Source organism: Clarias gariepinus, chromosome 5, assembly GCF_024256425.1.
Source record: "Clarias gariepinus isolate MV-2021 ecotype Netherlands chromosome 5, CGAR_prim_01v2, whole genome shotgun sequence".
Lineage (NCBI taxonomy): Eukaryota > Metazoa > Chordata > Actinopteri > Siluriformes > Clariidae > Clarias > Clarias gariepinus.
The window spans coordinates 7,937,114-7,954,684 of record NC_071104.1 but is presented as its reverse complement, the minus strand read 5'-3'; the positions used below and the strand labels follow the sequence as shown (position 1 = coordinate 7,954,684).

The 17,571-nt window shown below is 39.5% G+C and overlaps 1 protein-coding gene across 1 annotated transcript in view; it reads left to right on the top strand.

Annotated features, from left to right (window-relative positions):
* The window catches only part of LOC128523941 (dynein axonemal heavy chain 7-like), a 71,454-nt gene that overhangs the window by 28,466 nt on the left and 25,417 nt on the right, over window positions 1-17,571 (top strand). Inside the window, 6 exon segments of the mRNA XM_053496160.1 lie at window positions 2,839-3,036; window positions 3,990-4,145; window positions 5,362-5,530; window positions 6,259-6,385; window positions 6,531-6,750; window positions 6,876-7,748. Of these exon segments, the coding sequence (XP_053352135.1) occupies window positions 2,839-3,036; window positions 3,990-4,145; window positions 5,362-5,530; window positions 6,259-6,385; window positions 6,531-6,750; window positions 6,876-7,748 (1,743 nt within the window).

Below are 17,571 nucleotides of genomic sequence, written 5' to 3'. Positions count from 1 at the left end.
CACATATTTTGACACTACAAGGACAATTTTGTGGCTGAATGGCAATTGTTGGCTTTCACCATGACATAGAAAAATACAAATGTCTACACTCACCTAAAGGATTATTAGGAACACCATACTTATACGGTGTTTGACCCCCTTTTGCCTTCAGAACTGCCTGAATTCTACGTGGCATTGATTCAACAAGGTGCTGAAAGCATTCTTTAGAAATGTTGGCCCATATTGATAGGATAGCATCTTGCAGTTGATAGAGATTTGTGGGATGCACATCCAGGGCACGAAGCTTCCGTTTTACCACATCCCAAAGATGCTCTATTGGGTTAAAATCTGGTGACTGTGGGGACCATTTTAGTGCAGTGAACTCATTGTCATGTTCAAGAAACCAATTTGAAATGATTCGAGCTTTGTGACATGGTGCATTATCCTGCTGGAAGTAGCCATCAGAGGATGGGTACATGGTGATCATAAAGGGATGGACATGGTCAGAAAACAATGCTCAGGTAACCTGTGGCATTTAAACGACGCCCAATTGGCACTAAGTGGCCTAAAGTGTGCCAAGAAAACATCCCCCACACCATTACACCACCACTACCAGCCTGCACAGTGGTAACAAGGCATGATGGATCCATGTTCTCATTCTGTTTATGCCAAATTCTGACCTAACAGAAATCGAAACTCATCAGACCAGGCAACATTTTTCCAGTCTTCAACTGTCCAATTTTGGTGAGCTCGTGCAAATTGTAGCCTCTTTTTCCTATTTGTAGTGGAGATGAGTGGTACCCGGTGGGGTCTCCTGCTGTTGTAGTCCATCCGCCTCAAGGTTGTGCGTGTTGTGGCTTTCAGTCAAAGTTGCTCTTCTATCAGCTTGAATCAGTCGGCCCATTCTCCTTTGACCTCTAGCATCAACATCATTTTCCCCCACAGGACTGCTGCATACTGGATGTTTTTCCCTTTTCACACCATTCTTTGTAAACCCTGGAAATGGTTGTGTGTGAAAATCCAAGTAACTGAGCAGATTGTGAAATATTCAGACCGGCCCTTCTGGCACCAACAATCATGCCACGCTCAAAATTGCTTAAATCAACTTTTTTTTCCATTCTGACATTCAGTTTGGAGTCCAGGAGATTGTCTTGACCAGGACCACACCCCTAAATGCATTGAAGCAACAGCCATGTTATTAGTTGATTAGAGAATTGCATTAATTAGAAATTAAACAGGTGTTCCTAATAATCCCTTAGGTGAGTGTATGTCTGAATATACAAGAGGACTTTATCAAAAGAGGACTTTTTTAGACACACTTAGTGATATTGAATTAGGTACAGGAAATGTATTATAATGGACATACTATTGTCAGATCAGGGCTGAAAAGAGGAGCTTAAAGGTTAGAGAAAGAGGACTCAAGTCACTTTGAGTCACCCTTTTATGCTGGAAACTTGATTGTGTGAATAGATTCAGGTGTGGCGAATTAGAGTGAAATGTGGAATCATGGGAAAAAAAAGGCCATTGGGGCATGGACCCATTGGGACTATTTGAGACAGTACCCCTCCCCCTACAGGCGCCACTTGGTATCTTAGCTAGTTCTTCTGGGTGTAGCCTATAAAATTCTGTTATGGCCGGAATCCTGGATAAATCTTGTTGGCACCTAGCTTCTCTTCTCTGGTCCATAACCCTCCCAATTAACTAAAATTTTTGATGCCATGTCCTATCCTGAAGTGAACATCAATTCGAGGCTTATGAAGGCCTCTTCTGCCCTTGCATTCCACTGGAAGGGGAGTTTAGTGGAGGTGAGGGCTGTAAGAGGAGGTGACATACAGTGTTATAGTTCTTAATGAACCTGCAATGAAAATTGCCAAACCCTAAGAAACATCGCAGCTGCCGTCAGGTGGGTGTTTGTGGGCCAGTCAGTATTGGCCTTGACTTTGGACTCCATCTAGATCTTGGAGGAAGATATCATAAACCCTAGAAAAGGGGATTGGACTCCTGATGGAATTCACACTTCTGTCTGACAAAATGTTTAGTTTCTAGCAGCCTCTGCAAGACCTGGTGAACATGGTTTATGTTTCCATCAATGAAGTGAGAAAAGATTAAAATATTTTAGTAGAAGCAGGCTCTATTCCTGCGTTAACACTGGCGTCCTTACGCAGAGATGTGATACGATCCAAATGCATGGGTTCAGTCAATAAGGTGGAACTGTTCTCTTGTCTCTTGGGACAAGAAAGATTTTATGTTTATTCTGTCAAGTCATGGTTCTTGAAATCAGGAGGCTAAGAGTAAGAGAAAGAGGACCCAAATGCAGGTTAACAGCGCTTTGGTTAACAGCTGTGGGTCAAAGGCGGCATATGAATTTAATCTGTTCCGTAGGTGAGTTCTTAAGGTAAAAATTTCTTATTGCGAAACGCATTTTTCCATAGGAAATAATGTCAATATCACCAATTTCGAATGTTGTAATAATATTTTTGCATATAAAAACAATATTAAAACTTTTAGAAAAGACATTTTATTAAAGTAAAATTGAAATAATTAGACAGTAAACATCATTTAACCTGTAAACATCATTTATGATTCCTCTTTGCACGGGCTGCTTTAAAAACAAAACTGACAGTGGTTTCCTTTTCTTCTTGTTACATTCTTGGGACCCATGTCTTTACCAAATCTTTGCATGCCAAGGCTTTTTTATTTGCAAAATTTTAGTTCTTGGAGTGAACTAAATTTGTGAGGCGGGGTGTTCGTATGGCAAGGTACCACTGTAGTTGTAAAAAGTTTGTAGAAAGGCTAATGTTAAAAATAAATTATATAAATTAATGAATGTTTGTTTAACTGATTTCTGATTTGACTCAGGGTCCAGGCAGATGGGAGCTGTGGATCGAGCACCTGAAGCAGGTTCCACCAATTCCCAGAGACATGCAGTACAATGAGATTATTATACCCACAGCAGATACAGTGCGCTATACAATTTTGATGGAGCTGGTTGTTATGCACCAGAAGCCCATCATCTTTGTGGGGCCCACAGGAACTGGCAAGAGTGTGTACATCATCGTAAGTGTGTTTGGACAAATCTGTTTTATTCTTGAATAATAGTAAGGTGCTCAAAATAGTGTGAACAATTAATCACATCAAAATTTAAATCGCAATATGGACCTGTGCAAATATTTAATTGCAAAAGGCTTCAACTTATTACAGGTAATATAAACATTGTTGGGAATTTATATATATTTATATAATATGTATGTGTTCGTGTTTTTATTAATTTTAAGGTGACAAATAGACATGGCAAATATCCTCTTAATGAGATAATTTGTGCCATTATTTGCTGTTAGCCCAAATAAATATGTTTAAATAAAAAAAATTGTTCATTTAATAGTTACATATCGCAGTTTAAATCACAACCATAATATATATTAAAATAATTGCAATAGCTCAAAGGACAGTGAAATCAGGCAGTTAAAATAAGGTCGATCATAACAAGACTACTTATATACAATTCAAGAAATGTCTGGCATCTTTCCACCTCGCTCATTTCCCTCAATTATTTTTACTTTTGTCTCCGTTCTTATTGCTTGATGCTTTTTAGCTGAACCAGCTTGCGGCAGCTGCGTTTATGCTTGCTTACTGACATCCTAGGCATGTACTGCACTTGCAGAGAATGCACGCTGCATGAACGTGACATTATACGCCAGACATGTGATCTCACTTTTCTGATTGAACAAGCGCAAACGCGTGTTTGTATCTTCTTGGTGAAGACTGGCCATAATGTTTATAGTGATATATAATATGAATATGAAAGTTTTTTTAACTAATAATTTTGTACAGTATGTGCCACATTCATTATCTTATTCTGAAACAAGAGGTTTGGCACAAAATTTAAAATTATCTGAAAAGTAAAAAAAAACTTTCTTTGGGTCTTTACTTAAAAAAAAAATGGAGAACTTGTGGCCCAAACCTATTAAACCTATTGGGTAAAGTTAATTTAAACTTTTGTTGCTCTACAGGACTTTCTGTTAAAGCGGCTCAACAAGGATATATACAGTCCTCTGCTCATCAACTTTTCAGCCCAAACCTCAGCCGCTCAGACTCAGAATATCATCATGTCCAAGCTGGACAAGAGACGCAAAGGAGTGTTTGGTGCCCCAGTGGGAAAAAAGATGGTGTGATATTTTTATACATTCTATATTAAATGTGATATTATGAATAATTTTTTTAATTCTACAGTGGAACCTAGGATTACAAGCATAATTTGTTCCGGAAGCAGACATGTATTCCAAAACTATTAAACCAAATTTTATTTTCCCCTAAGAAATAATGGAAACTCAAATTATTCGTTTTACAGCCCAAAAAAATAAATACATAAAAATAATTAACACAAAATATAGAGTAAAAATAAAACAAATGAACCTGCACTTTACCTTAAAAAAAAAGTAAAAATAAATCCAGACAGATAAGTGTTTCCGTTTGTGTGCGCAGGAGCTGTGTGTGTGTGTGTGTGTGTGTGTGTGTGTGTGTGTGTGTGTGTGTGTGTGTGTGCGTAATGTGCATGCACACACACACCACATTAACAGGGAGACTGTTTTATCGGAAAAGTTAGCAAGGAACATCCCTAGTCACACTCGCGTGAGCACATACTAACGGAATCACTGCTGTAAAGTTAAAAAACAACAAATGAACTTGCACACTTTAGCTTTAAAAAGAATCGCGACAGAGCGGAGTTTCTGTGTAAGGCAGAGAGTGTGCGTGTGTGTGTGTGTGTGTGTGTATTTACCCAGCAGAGGAGACAATTACTTAAAATTCCGCAGGGCAAGAGAGAGAAAAACCGTTGGCTCAGTTGTGGTCATGTGGCGCTTGGCGTCAAAACAAGAAGCGCATGCGTGATTCATGATACTCGATACGTAAACCAAGACAATGCTCATTTTTCAAGTCAAAATTTATTAAAAATCTTTGCTCGTCTTGCGGAACACTCGTAAACCGCGTTACTTGTAATCCGAGGTTCCACTGTATTTTAAATTTATTAGCTTTTCTAGTGCTTGTTCTTGGTTGTATCAAGGTGCAATGATACTTTTATGAACATGATTGCCTGTGTAATTTTTTTATAATAATGTTTAATAAAGGTAATAATAAATGTATTTTTTGTTGTTATATTTACATAACTTTTTGTGTATCTAGTATTATTCAATTCATCTTATGTAGAAAATGTTTAGTAGTGTGAACATATGGAGGTTTGCTGACTGAAGTGTAATTCTATATGAAAAAGGTGTAAAAGAGGTCTCAGTTTAAACACATCTGAGGATTGGCAGTAGGTGCTAGTTTGTGTTTATCTTATTGTAGGAGGTATGTGGAATGAAATGCTTGAATGTGTTTTCTGTGTAGGTGGTATTCGTGGATGATGTGAATATGCCAACGAGAGAGACATATGGTGCTCAGCCTCCTGTGGAGCTTCTGCGCCAGTGGCTGGACCACTGGAACTGGTACGACATGAAGGACTGCTCCACAATCAACCTGGTGGATATACAGCTGATGTGTGCTATGGGTCCTCCTGGTAAGTCCGGCTCTCACACAGAATGTAATCACAATCCATCAGTACATCCATCTTTCTGAAATCAGGTCGTGAGGGTAGCAGTTCCAACAAGGAACCCCAAACTTCTCTTTCCCCAGCCACCTAAGTTCACGCTGACTGGGGGATCCAGAGGTTTTCCCAGGCCAGTGTGGTCAAATAATCTCTCCACCTAGTCCTCGATCTTCCCCGTAGCCCTTTCCCAGTTCCCTAGGCAGGCATCCTGGTTACATCCTTACTAGATGTCCAAACCACCTCAACTGATTCCTTTCCATTCTATTCTGAGTTTCTGAGCCAGCTACCCTCCTCAGAAAATCCATTTTGGCTGCTTGTAACCACAATCTTGCACTTTCGAGCTTGACACACTGTTCATAACCCTAGGTCAGGGTAGGAATGATTGACCGGTAGATTGAGAGTGAATTTGGAAACAAGTCCACCTTACTGCTGAGAATCTGAACACACTTTATGACCTCAGTGACTCCCTCACTCCACGCTCCCACAGTACCTTCCAAAGAAAACCCTGGGGGAACTCAATCAATTACCTTCCCAAAATCCAAAAAACACATGTACTGTAGATTGAATGGGCATAAAGTAAGAATCTGGTTTGGCGTTCTATGACCAGGACGGAATCCACATTGTTCTTCTTCAGGAAAAAAGGAGCAATAATCACAAATGTCTGATGTAATTTCCTACTGCTTTTTTGTAATTCTCAGGTGGTGGGAGAAACCCAGTGACACCTCGCTTCCTCCGTCATTTTAATGCAGTAACGATGAATGAATTTGATGAGAAGACCATGTATACAATTTTCTCAAGCATCTTAGACTGGCACTTAACTATACGGTAAATGTCTGTTTCCTTGTTGAGTCATCTGGTAATGAATATTCTAACTGGTCATTAACTAATGTTTTGGGTTTAGTCTTCATACTATTTAATGCTGACAATTACATTACATAATAAATTTGCATATATATATATATTTTTTTAGACATACCTTTCCTGTGGCATTTGCTACACTCATGTCTCAGATCGTGGAGGCCACCCTGGCAGTGTATCAGGAGGCCACTAAAAACTTGCTGCCTACCCCAGATAAGTCTCATTATCTTTTCAACCTGCGTGATTTCTCCCGTGTCATCCAGGGCATTTGCTTGTCTTGTCCAGAGACTGCAGATGACCCCACAGCTATTAAACGCTTGTGGGTGCATGAGGTAGGAATAATAAAAATAAAATGTTGTTTAAGACCAACCTGCTCTTATTATATTATACAAGGATCCTGCTTTTAGAGTTTGAGAGAATTGAGAATAGTTCTGAAGTAATGCCTGTATTGTTTCAGGTGCAGAGAGTTTATTATGACCGGTTGGTTCACCAATCGGACCGCAACTGGATGGTGGAGTTCTTGCAAACGGTCTGCAAGAGCCACTTAAAGGAGGACTTTCATCAGCTCTTCAAGCATCTTGACTTTGACTTGGATGGACGCGTAACTGAAGATGACTTGCGCAGTCTCATGTTCTGTGATTTCCATGACCCCAAGGGTGATGACCGAAACTACCGAGAGGTTGGTGATCTCGATCAGCTACGGCAAGTAGTTGAAACCCACCTAGAGGACTATAACAACATCAGCAAGGCACCAATGAACCTTGTACTTTTCCGCTTTGCCATCGAGCACGTCTGTAGGATCTCTCGTATTCTAAAACAGCCACGGGGTCATGCACTCCTGGTTGGTGTTGGAGGCAGTGGTCGGCAGTCCCTGACTCGCTTAGCTGCTCACATGGCTGAAGCCGAGCTCTTCCAGGTGGAGATCTCCAAGAGTTACGGCATGACAGAATGGCGTGAAGACCTTAAACAAATAATGCGCAAATCAACATTCGGGGATACCCATGGGGTTTTCCTCTTCACTGACACCCAGATTAAGATGGAGTCGTTCCTCGAAGATGTCAGTAATTTGCTCAACACAGGGGAAGTTCCCAATCTTTTTTCTGTAGATGAGCAGCAGGAGATCTGTGAACGTATGCAAGCCCTGGATCGTCAGCGGGAGCGGGAGAAGCAGACAGATGGAAGTTCTCTGGCGCTGTTCAAATTGTTTGTAGAGCGATGTTGTAGTCAATTGCATGTGGTGCTGGCCATGAGTCCAATAGGTGATGCCTTCCGAGGCCGTCTGCGACGTTTTCCTGCACTTATCAACTGCTGCACCATAGACTGGTTTCTGGTAAGCATTGCGTTCATTTCATAATAGTCTTTTGGATGCACCACATTAGCTGGAATGTTGTTCATTAAACGCACATTAGCCTTACTAGTGTTAGTTTCAGTAAAAGTTTTTGGGTCAGTTTCATTACTTTACTTTTTGTGTAGATCTGGTTTACTTTATTTTGAAAGGGATAAACAAAAAAAATTATACAGTATATATATATATATATATATATATATATATATATATATATATAATTAGGCCCAAAGATTTCAGAACGAGGATAATTTTTTCTCATTTGGCCTCTGTATAACAGCACATTAAATTTGCAATAAAACACTCAAGGTGTAAGAAAATCTAAATATCAACGATAAACATATATTAACGATAATAAAACAAATGGCTGACAAACAGTTGCATGGCCTTGCTACCCCATAACCACATACCCCATCAAGCAGATACATGGCCTGAAGGTGGTTCTGAGTGTCACAGTTGCATGTTCATTTGAACTCTCAACATGAATCAAGAGATTCAAGAGACTTTATTTGCCATTTGTACACATACCAACAGTATGAGTGCATTGGAATTTTTTTTGTGTAGAAACTCAGAGTCAGTGATAAAAGTAAAATGAACATTAACACCAAAAAATACAAGAAGAAATAGAAGAAGAATTCTGGTTAACAGACAATAACTACAAACAATATAACTATCTTGTACACTGCAGTATGTTTAAAACATGATGCCTAGATATTGAATTATTGCACCTCTTTAAATTTACAAATTGGACTTAGTCTTTGAGGTTTAATTGCACATTTGATGTTAGTTTTTATACTACATTTTGTTCTTGATCATATATAGGTAAAAGGATAGTAACTCAATCTTTTGCCAGATACATGTACACTGGTTATAGCAGTAGGTCTCTATATGAAAGACATGATAAAAAAAGAAAAAAGGAAAGAAAAGATACATGTACACTAATAATATGAGCTGGTCTCTGTATGCTGCCCCCCCGCTTTTCTTTTCTTTTGCCATCAGTCTAAATGTGGCTATAAAGAAGCTATTAAATAAATGTGCTTTGTATGTGATTATACTGTCTGTTCTGTGTCTGATGTGTGTTATGTGTCTTACTATGTTTAAAAAGCACACAGGTTGTGTGGTGCGTCTGGATGGTGAGCGCAAGTGCTTGAGCTTGCTTATCTTGAGTCCAGCCCTATTTAGGTCAGTTGTTGCTGGGCCCTTTAAACTGTACAGATGGCATTTTTGGTCCAGCTCTCGTTTTCAGAAACTTGTAACTGTTAACCCTCTGTCTACCTTAGTCCCTTTGATAAGAGGCTTAAGGTTAGACTTTGCTAAAAAAAAAAAAACTTTGTCAGAGTCTTTGAACAGATAAAACTAAAAAATGGGAAGAGAAACATATGGACAAAGAAAGTAACAGCTCATGATCCAAAGCATACCACATCTGTTAAACATGATGTTATGGCATTAGTGTGTATGGCTGCCAGTGGAACTAGGTCATTGGTGTTGTGATTTCTAATAAATTACTATCGTATGTGATCGTTAAACAGGCAAGGGTCAAAGGCAGAGAGTCGAGGCGTTAGTACATTCACCACCTCGTGGTCAACAGACAAATCCAAAAGTTGGTAACCAAGAGATTTGAGAAAGCAGACAATCTGTAGTAAGAAATGAAATGAGGTCTAAAAAACAGTGTGGTTGTAATCCAGAAGCAAAGGCAAAATAAAATGAAAGGCACACAATAAAAAAAAAGGCAGAGAGTGATTGAGTGCTTGTTAAATAGTGAGCAATAATGATCTGAGATTGGGAACAGGTGCATTTGGAGCAATAAATGTCATGACAGCTTTATTTTGGTCAGAGTTGGAAAAAAAAAAGACTCCAGAAGGTGGTTGAAGATGTCAAAATCAGCTGCATTCAAAAGCTGAGTGGAAAAATCTTTTCACCTAGCAGCCATTAGACATCCTGTTCTGTGCTTTGCATAATCTCAGAGCCAGAACCTTTAAATTTGCACTACTCCAATCAGAGGACATGAAACATTTCAAAACACACAAAAACTGAGATGTCATTTCTATCAAGACAGACAGTTCCAAAGACATGAGTCCTTCCTGTACATGACTCTTGTTCTGGAAACATTTGGAACCACACACCATTTAAAAACAAATTTTAATGGACTCTCATTTTAATTAGCAACCTAATGTCTGGAGCATGAGTGCATTTTTTATGGTGTTAGCACCATCTAGGGGACTGTGTCGTAGCAAAAGCTGATTTGAAAAACGTATTTCTTTTTATTTCTGGGCAAAAAGGTAAGGGTTCCAACTTCAGAGGTTGACAAGGCCAAAATAATAAACAAAATGGTCTTTGTCCGAGATGGACTAAATTACTAAAAATAAAATACATAATCCTTCCGTAACTTCCTAATCAAAAAAACAGAGTGCAAAATATATACAACAAAAGAAATGTCATCAAACCTCCTACAACCCTTAATACGATGAAACGTGCCATTTACAATAATATTTACAAATGGCTAACCAATCCAAAACAAAATCCACACTCGTAGTCAAAACAGGCTTAGGTCATATCAACAGCAGGACTAGACAGTTCTCTCTGGTCATATACTCAAATTTACAAAGGTCCAATTGAAAAACAGAAACGCAATTACAAAGACGCACGTGGTGGCACAAAAAGCCTCTGAAAGGAGTTTGGGGTGGTCCTCTTATTCTGGTTGGTTGATGAGATGAACCAATCGCCACGTCCGGTGAATTATCTGGAGGAACACCCATCTGAAAAACAAACAAGTACCCAGAAGGAACAGCAGAGGGCAGGATAACGCAAACTCATAACACCCCCATCCATAAAATAAAACATAGTATGTTTTAAATACTAATTAACACGGGATAGAGAATCAGCGATCACATTGTCGGTACCCTTTTCATGACAAATGTTCAAATTGTAACCTTGACAAATTAACGACCAGCGCATGAGACGATGGTTGGCATTGGACATGCATTGGAGAAATATCAATGGGTTATGGTCAGTGTACACATTGACAGATTGTACAGTGGAACCAATGTACACTTCGAAGTGTTGCAAAGCAAAAAATAATGCAAGAGTTTCCTTTTCGATGGTACTATAGCTTAACTGATGTTTCAGGAACTTTTTTGAAAAAATAAACTGATGGGATGATTTAAACCATCATTCCCGACCTGTAATAGTACAGCACCAGCACCGCTACCAATAGCATCAACTTCCAACAAAAATGGCTCTTCAACATCAGGGGCAACAAGCACAGGGTTTGTACACAACAACAATTTTAGAGCATTAAATGCGGCTTCACATTCAGCAGACCATTTAAATAAAATTTCTTTTCGGAGCGGTCCTGTTAGAAGAAATCGACGCAGCTCCCTTTTGTTCTGAGGAACTGGAAAATGAAGGATTACATCAACCTTTGAATTCAAAGGACGAACTTTACCACTTCCGACCTCTTTCCCCAAATATGTGAGAGTAGCACATCCAAATTCACACTTAGCCATGTTCAGAGTAAGGTTAGCAGCTTTAAGTGACTGCTCAAAGACTCCACGCAAGGTTTTAAGATGATCTTCCCATGTATTATCATAACACACAACATCGTCTAAGGAAGCCTTACAATTAGACATGTTGGACAACACGATAGACATAAGTCGATGAAAAGTGGCACCCGAATTTCGAAGTCCGAAAGGCATAACCCGATATTGTAGGAACACATCAGGGGTGGCGAACGCAGAAATCTCAGATACGCACGCCGTAAGCGGCACCTGCCAATATCCTTTTAGCAAGTCGAGTTTCGTTACTAACTTTGCGTTCCCAACACGGTCAACACAATCTTCCATGCGTGGCATGGGAAAAGAATCAGCTTTTGTAACCGAATTTACCTTCCTATAATCAGTACAAAATCCTGACGACCCGTCTGATTTGGGCATGATGAGACATGGAGAACACCAAGGACTAGAACTCGCGACAGCCAAATTATGTTCAAGTAAATACTGGGTTTCTTGTCTCATAAGTTCTCTTTTAACTGGATTTACCCGATTTACACTGAACAAGGTTTAATAACTCTGAATCAAGTTTCTAATATCAGCTTGGTTAGAAACTGATAGGTGAGATAACTTGGAAGAAAAGTTCAACAAGGTTTCTGAGTTAGACAAACGTGCAGTAGTGAACGTGGCATTATTCATCATCAAATCATCCTTTTCTGGCGAGTATTCTGTGAGGGACACCACTGCTGCAATGGTGACAACAGGTCGCTCCTTCACAGAATCGTGACGGGTCACATATGCTTTGAGCACGTTGACATGACAGACCCGTGACTTCTTCCTACGCTCAGGGGTGGAAACAACATAATTAGTATCACTCAATTTTCCGCTTTCATATGGACCAGTGAATTTAGCTTTCAGTACTGCACCAGGCATGGGTAGTAAGACTAAAACTTTCTATCCGACACAAAATGAACGTTGGACAGCTTTTTGATCATAACGAAATTTCATTTGGTCTTGTGCCGAGTCAAGCGATTGTTTTGCCACTTTCCACATTTTGTGTAGCTTCTCACGAAAAGAACTAACATATTCTGGGACGTTTTTCACGGGGGCTTGGTGAGTAGAGGACAAAATTTGCTCCTGCAAAATTTTTAAAGGACCGCGCACCGTGTGTCCAAAGATCAGCTCTGGCAGACTGAAATGGTTCAAATGGCAAACAACAGAAGGGGAATTTACTCATCCCATTCCTTTGGTTGTTCAACGCAAAAAGTTCAGAGCATATACTTAAGTGTTTGGTGGAACCGTTCAAGTGCACCTTGCGACTGAGGATGAAAGGCAGTAGATCCCTGGTGCCTAATATTTAACGTTTTTATAGCCTTAGTGAACACTTTAGACATGAAGTTGGTTCCTTGGTCTGACTAGTTTCATTTAGGCACTCCAAAAGTCGTAAAAAATTTGATGATCGCCTTCACAACTGCATGAGCTTTAAGTGAACGAAGAGGAATTGCTTCAGGATATTTGGTCGATGCACACATTAAAGTTAACAGATACAAATTTCCAGATTTTGTTTTAGGCAATGGTCCAACACAGTCAATTATAATCTGCTCAAAAGGTTTACCAATCACTGGTATCGGTTTCAATGGGGCTGGGGGAATCACCTGGTTGGGTTTGCCAGCCATTTGACAAGCATGACACGATTTACAGAATTTTGCTACATCAGATTTCATTGATGGCCAAAAGAAAAACTTCAATAAATAATTGTACGTCTTTCGAATACCTACATGGCCAGAAAGTTCATGGTCATGCGCTACACTCAACACCTGTTCTCTAAAAGGTTTTGGAACCACTACCTGAAAAACAATGCCCCAGTCATCTTTAACACGATTTGGTGACCACTTGCGCATCAGCACGCCCTCTTCAACAAAATAGTCAATGGGGTGTTCTGTCAAAACGGTCTGCTCGACAGCTACAATGAGAGAGAGTTTGATCGGTACGTTGTGCCTCAATTAACGTAGCTCGCTCATACGGTAAATCAACATTAGGGATTGCATACGTTTTTAGCTCTACTATATCAGATTTCTCGGGATTATTCTCATTCAAAAAGGTTTCTGACAGGTCAACAGTGTCTTTATACCTTTGAGCCTGTGCTTGAGTTACCACACAAGTGCTAAACACATTCGGAAATTCTTCCTGCAAATCGTCATGACCATCGAACGTGACCGGAACATCTACCACTTCTGGTAAACAAAAAACTTTGTCACCAGCCAAATCGTTTCCTAATATAAGCTCTATACCTTTAACTGGTAACTCTGCACAAACAGCCAGTTTAACTTTCCCCGACACAATACCAGTGCGCAAATGTACATTGTGCAGAGGAACTTTAACTACTGACCAAGCAAGACCTTGCAACAATACACTCAAACGGCAGCTCGACTGCTCTGAAAACGGTAACACACTTTCAAGATTAATGACTGGCTCGCACCAGTATCACGAAGTATACGGACATTTTTCATTTCAGAGTTTTCACTAAGTGATACAACACCGTCAACAATAAATGGCTCAAACACAGTGTCAGTATTTGCCGATTCAATAGTAACCAGGGAACGTTCAACCAAAGCAACGCCTTTCGTTGCTCGCCGCGTACCACTTCTCAAACAAATTTGCTTTATCGCGTGCAAACTATACAAACGTTTGACTGGTGGTTTTCACATAATTGCGAAATTTCTGCCGGTATGCTTCAGGCACCAACTCATAAGCGCGCAACACAGCATTCTTCATTTCATCATATTTTAAACTCTGTTCGAGAGTTAAAGCAGAACAGACTTCTTGCGCTTTTCCGACGAGTTTACATTGTAACAAAAGTGGCCAAACAGTCCGCGGCCATTTTAAGGTAGCTGCTATCCGCTCAAATACATATCAACTTCGCTCTCACGGAACAGCGGAACTAAAGCAATTTGTCTACTGATATCGAATTCTGATTTACTTACTTGGAAAGGTGATCGTGGTGCAGGAACAGGACTCGGAGTGGAAGCATTAACGGGAGCTGAAACTGGCACATTCACGCTGGGCGACTCAGCAGCAGGGAAGTGAGCTGGTTGTTGGGCTTCTAGCTCCAAGTCCAGCTTCTTAAGCCTGAGTGCTCGTTGGGTTTTCAGTTCAACCGTCCGCACCTGCAACAGTTGACTCTGGTACTGCTGTCTGTTCAGCTCTAAGTCAAGCTCTTTCAATATGATTGCCAGCAAAGGATTACTAGGAGACGGAAGAGTAGCAGGATCTATGCTAGCCATCTCCGTGGGTTTGGGTTGCTCCTTCCCCTAATCCACGGAAGCCAACATTTCAGGTGCAACACCCGCTTCACGTTCCCCAGGTAAAACCCCATGCTCAATCAAATGCTCATGGATCACTCCTTTTATTTCTGCTTTCCTAGCACCACGAGCCACCTGAATCCGATACAAATCTGCAATAGCGAACAAATCATCTTTGCAGCAAATGTCCAATTGCTGTGCCGTTGGCTGGATCGTGAATTGATCTAATTCAAATTTATAAGTCGTTTCCAATTCCCTCATCCTTAAAATGCAAACCACTAGGCAAACGCAAACACAAAGCCAATTTCATAAGTTTTTTTTTTTTTTTCGTTAGAAAAAGTAGGACGAGCCCCCAATTTTTGTTACGACCGTCTAGGGCACTGTGTCGTAGCAAAAGGTGAGTAAAGGAGTCTCACTATCAGAGGGATTTGGAAAACGTATTTCTTTTTATTTCTGGGCAAAAAGGTAAGGGTTCCAACTTCAGAGGTTGACAAGGCCAAAATAATAACAAAATGGCCTTTGTCCGAGATGAACTAAATTCCTAAAAATAAAATAAAATAAAATACATAATCCTTCCCTAACCCCCTAACCAAAAAAACAGAGTGCAAAATATATACAACAAAAGAAATAGCGTCAAACCTCCTACAACCCTTAATACGATGAAACGTGCTATTTACAATAATATTTACAAATGGCTAACCAATCCAAAACAAAATCCACACTCGTAGTCAAAACAGGCTTAGGTCTTATCAACAGCAGGACTAGACAGTTCTCTCTGGTCATATACTCAAATATACAAAGGTCGAATTGAAAAACAGAAATGCAATTACAAAGACGCACGCGGTGGCACAAAAGGCCTCTGAAAGGAGTTTGGGGTGGTCCTCTTATTCTGGTTGGTTGATGAGATGAACCAATCGCCACGTCCGGTGAATTATCTAGAGGAATACCCATCTGAAAAACAAACAAGTACCCAGAAAGAACAGCAGAGGGCAGGATAACGCAAACTCATAACAATGGGTTTTTGTAGAATATGCCATCTAGTATCCTAAGCTGTTCAGCGATCACAATTTTATTAAAAACTCACATCACTTTATAAATAAATGAAAAAAAAAGGTCAGAAACTTTTCTTCTGACTGTTTTGAAAGAAAAGTGCCGATATTTGAGCCCATTTTCTTTATAGTAAACCGGGGGAAAAAAGACAATGTACAGTGAACCTTGAATTGCGAGTAACGCTGTTTGCGAGTGTTCCGTTTGATAGCATGCGCTTCTTGTTTTGACGCTGAGCGCCACGTAATAACAACTGAGCCAGTGTTTTTTTTATCTCTTGCGCTGCGGAATTGTGGGTAATCGTTCCCCCTGCTGGGTCTTAGTGCACGTCTCTTAGTGGTATAATCAACATCCGTGCATGCGTGTACAGTTTACTATAACACTGTGACCACGTGTGTAAAACATATTGTATTTTGTGTTTGAAAGCAGGTATCTTATAACACAAGTGTGTGCGCGTGTAAAGCAAAAGAAAGTCTCATTAGTGGTTAAAAATCCATTTTCTCTCTCTCTGTCATGTATGTGCGTTATGTGTGTGTGCGCGTGCGTAACTTGACACCGTGCCAGTTCGCATGCTCTCTCTCTCTCGCCTTTAGTGTGTGTATGTGTGTGTGGTTTTCTCTCTCTTGCGCTGCGGAATGATAAGTGTTTGCGTTTATGTGCGCAGGCGCTGTGTGTGTGTGTGTGTGTGTAATTTGACACCATGCCGGTTTACATAATCTCTTTCTTGCTCTCTCTCTCTCTCACCCACCTTTAGTGTGTGTGTTTATGTTTGTGTGTGTGTGTGTGTGTGTGTGTGAAGCAGAGAGGGGGTGCACACACTAAAGGCGAGAATGTAAACCGGCATGGTGTCAAATTATGCGTGCACACACATAACGCACACACTTCACAGCGAACAGAAGAGAAAAACACGCAGACACACACACACAGCGCCTGCGCACATAAACGCAAACATTTATCTGTCAGGATTTATTTTTCCTTTTTTTAAAGGTAAAGTGCAGGTTAATTTATTTTTACTTTATACTTTGTGTTAATTATTTTTTATGTATTTATTTTTTTGGGCTGTGGAACGAATAATTTGAATTTCCATTCAAATTTGAATTGAATTTTCATTATTATTTGCTTTGGTTTGCGAGTGTTTTGGAATATGAGTCCGCTTCCAGAACGAATTATGTTCGTAATCCAAAGTTCCACTGTATAGTAATACTGGTAGGAAAAGGTGTGGGCACACAATTGCTAAAGAGACGCATCAAGGCATACTATAAAAATCACCCAGTTTTACAGCCTCTTTATGTTAATTATGTTTAGTTATATGTGATGTATTTTGTTTTATTTTATTGCTAAATAAAACATTAAGCTAATAGGCTAGTAAATAATTGTGACCCATGGGAGCTTCTCTTACAACAGTCCAGGTGTGTAAATTCCTATTAAAAAAAAAATTCTTAACACTGTATCGTCCATACTGCTCCTATTGTTTTGTAGTTTTAAAAATATGGACATGCAGCAGTTGTTGTGATGGTTATTATAAAATAAAATAAATACAATTAGCTAAAAACATCACATGAAAATATTTTTTTTAATGTTTTTTTTTTATTTTAAATGTTAAGATAATTATTTTGTGAAAAGATTGACTGAGGGGTTAATTAATAATGATTGTATTGCTAAAATGTTACGTTTTCATTGACTAAAACTAGACCAAAATGTCTAGACTTTTAGTCGACTAAAACATAACTAAAAAAAACTAGGATAAGATTGACTAAATATGATAAAAACTAACAGGAACATTTATCTCAAGGACTAAGACTAAAATACTGTAGCTGACAAAATTCCTGCACAAAAAAAAACACTAATTCCTGCAGAGTAAAATAACAATTAAACTTTATTTACCATTGTTTCCTCTCTAGAATTTTACTTCTTCAACTTCATAATCCTTTAACTGTACAAGCAGCATTGTCAGCTTGGGTAACTGATTTA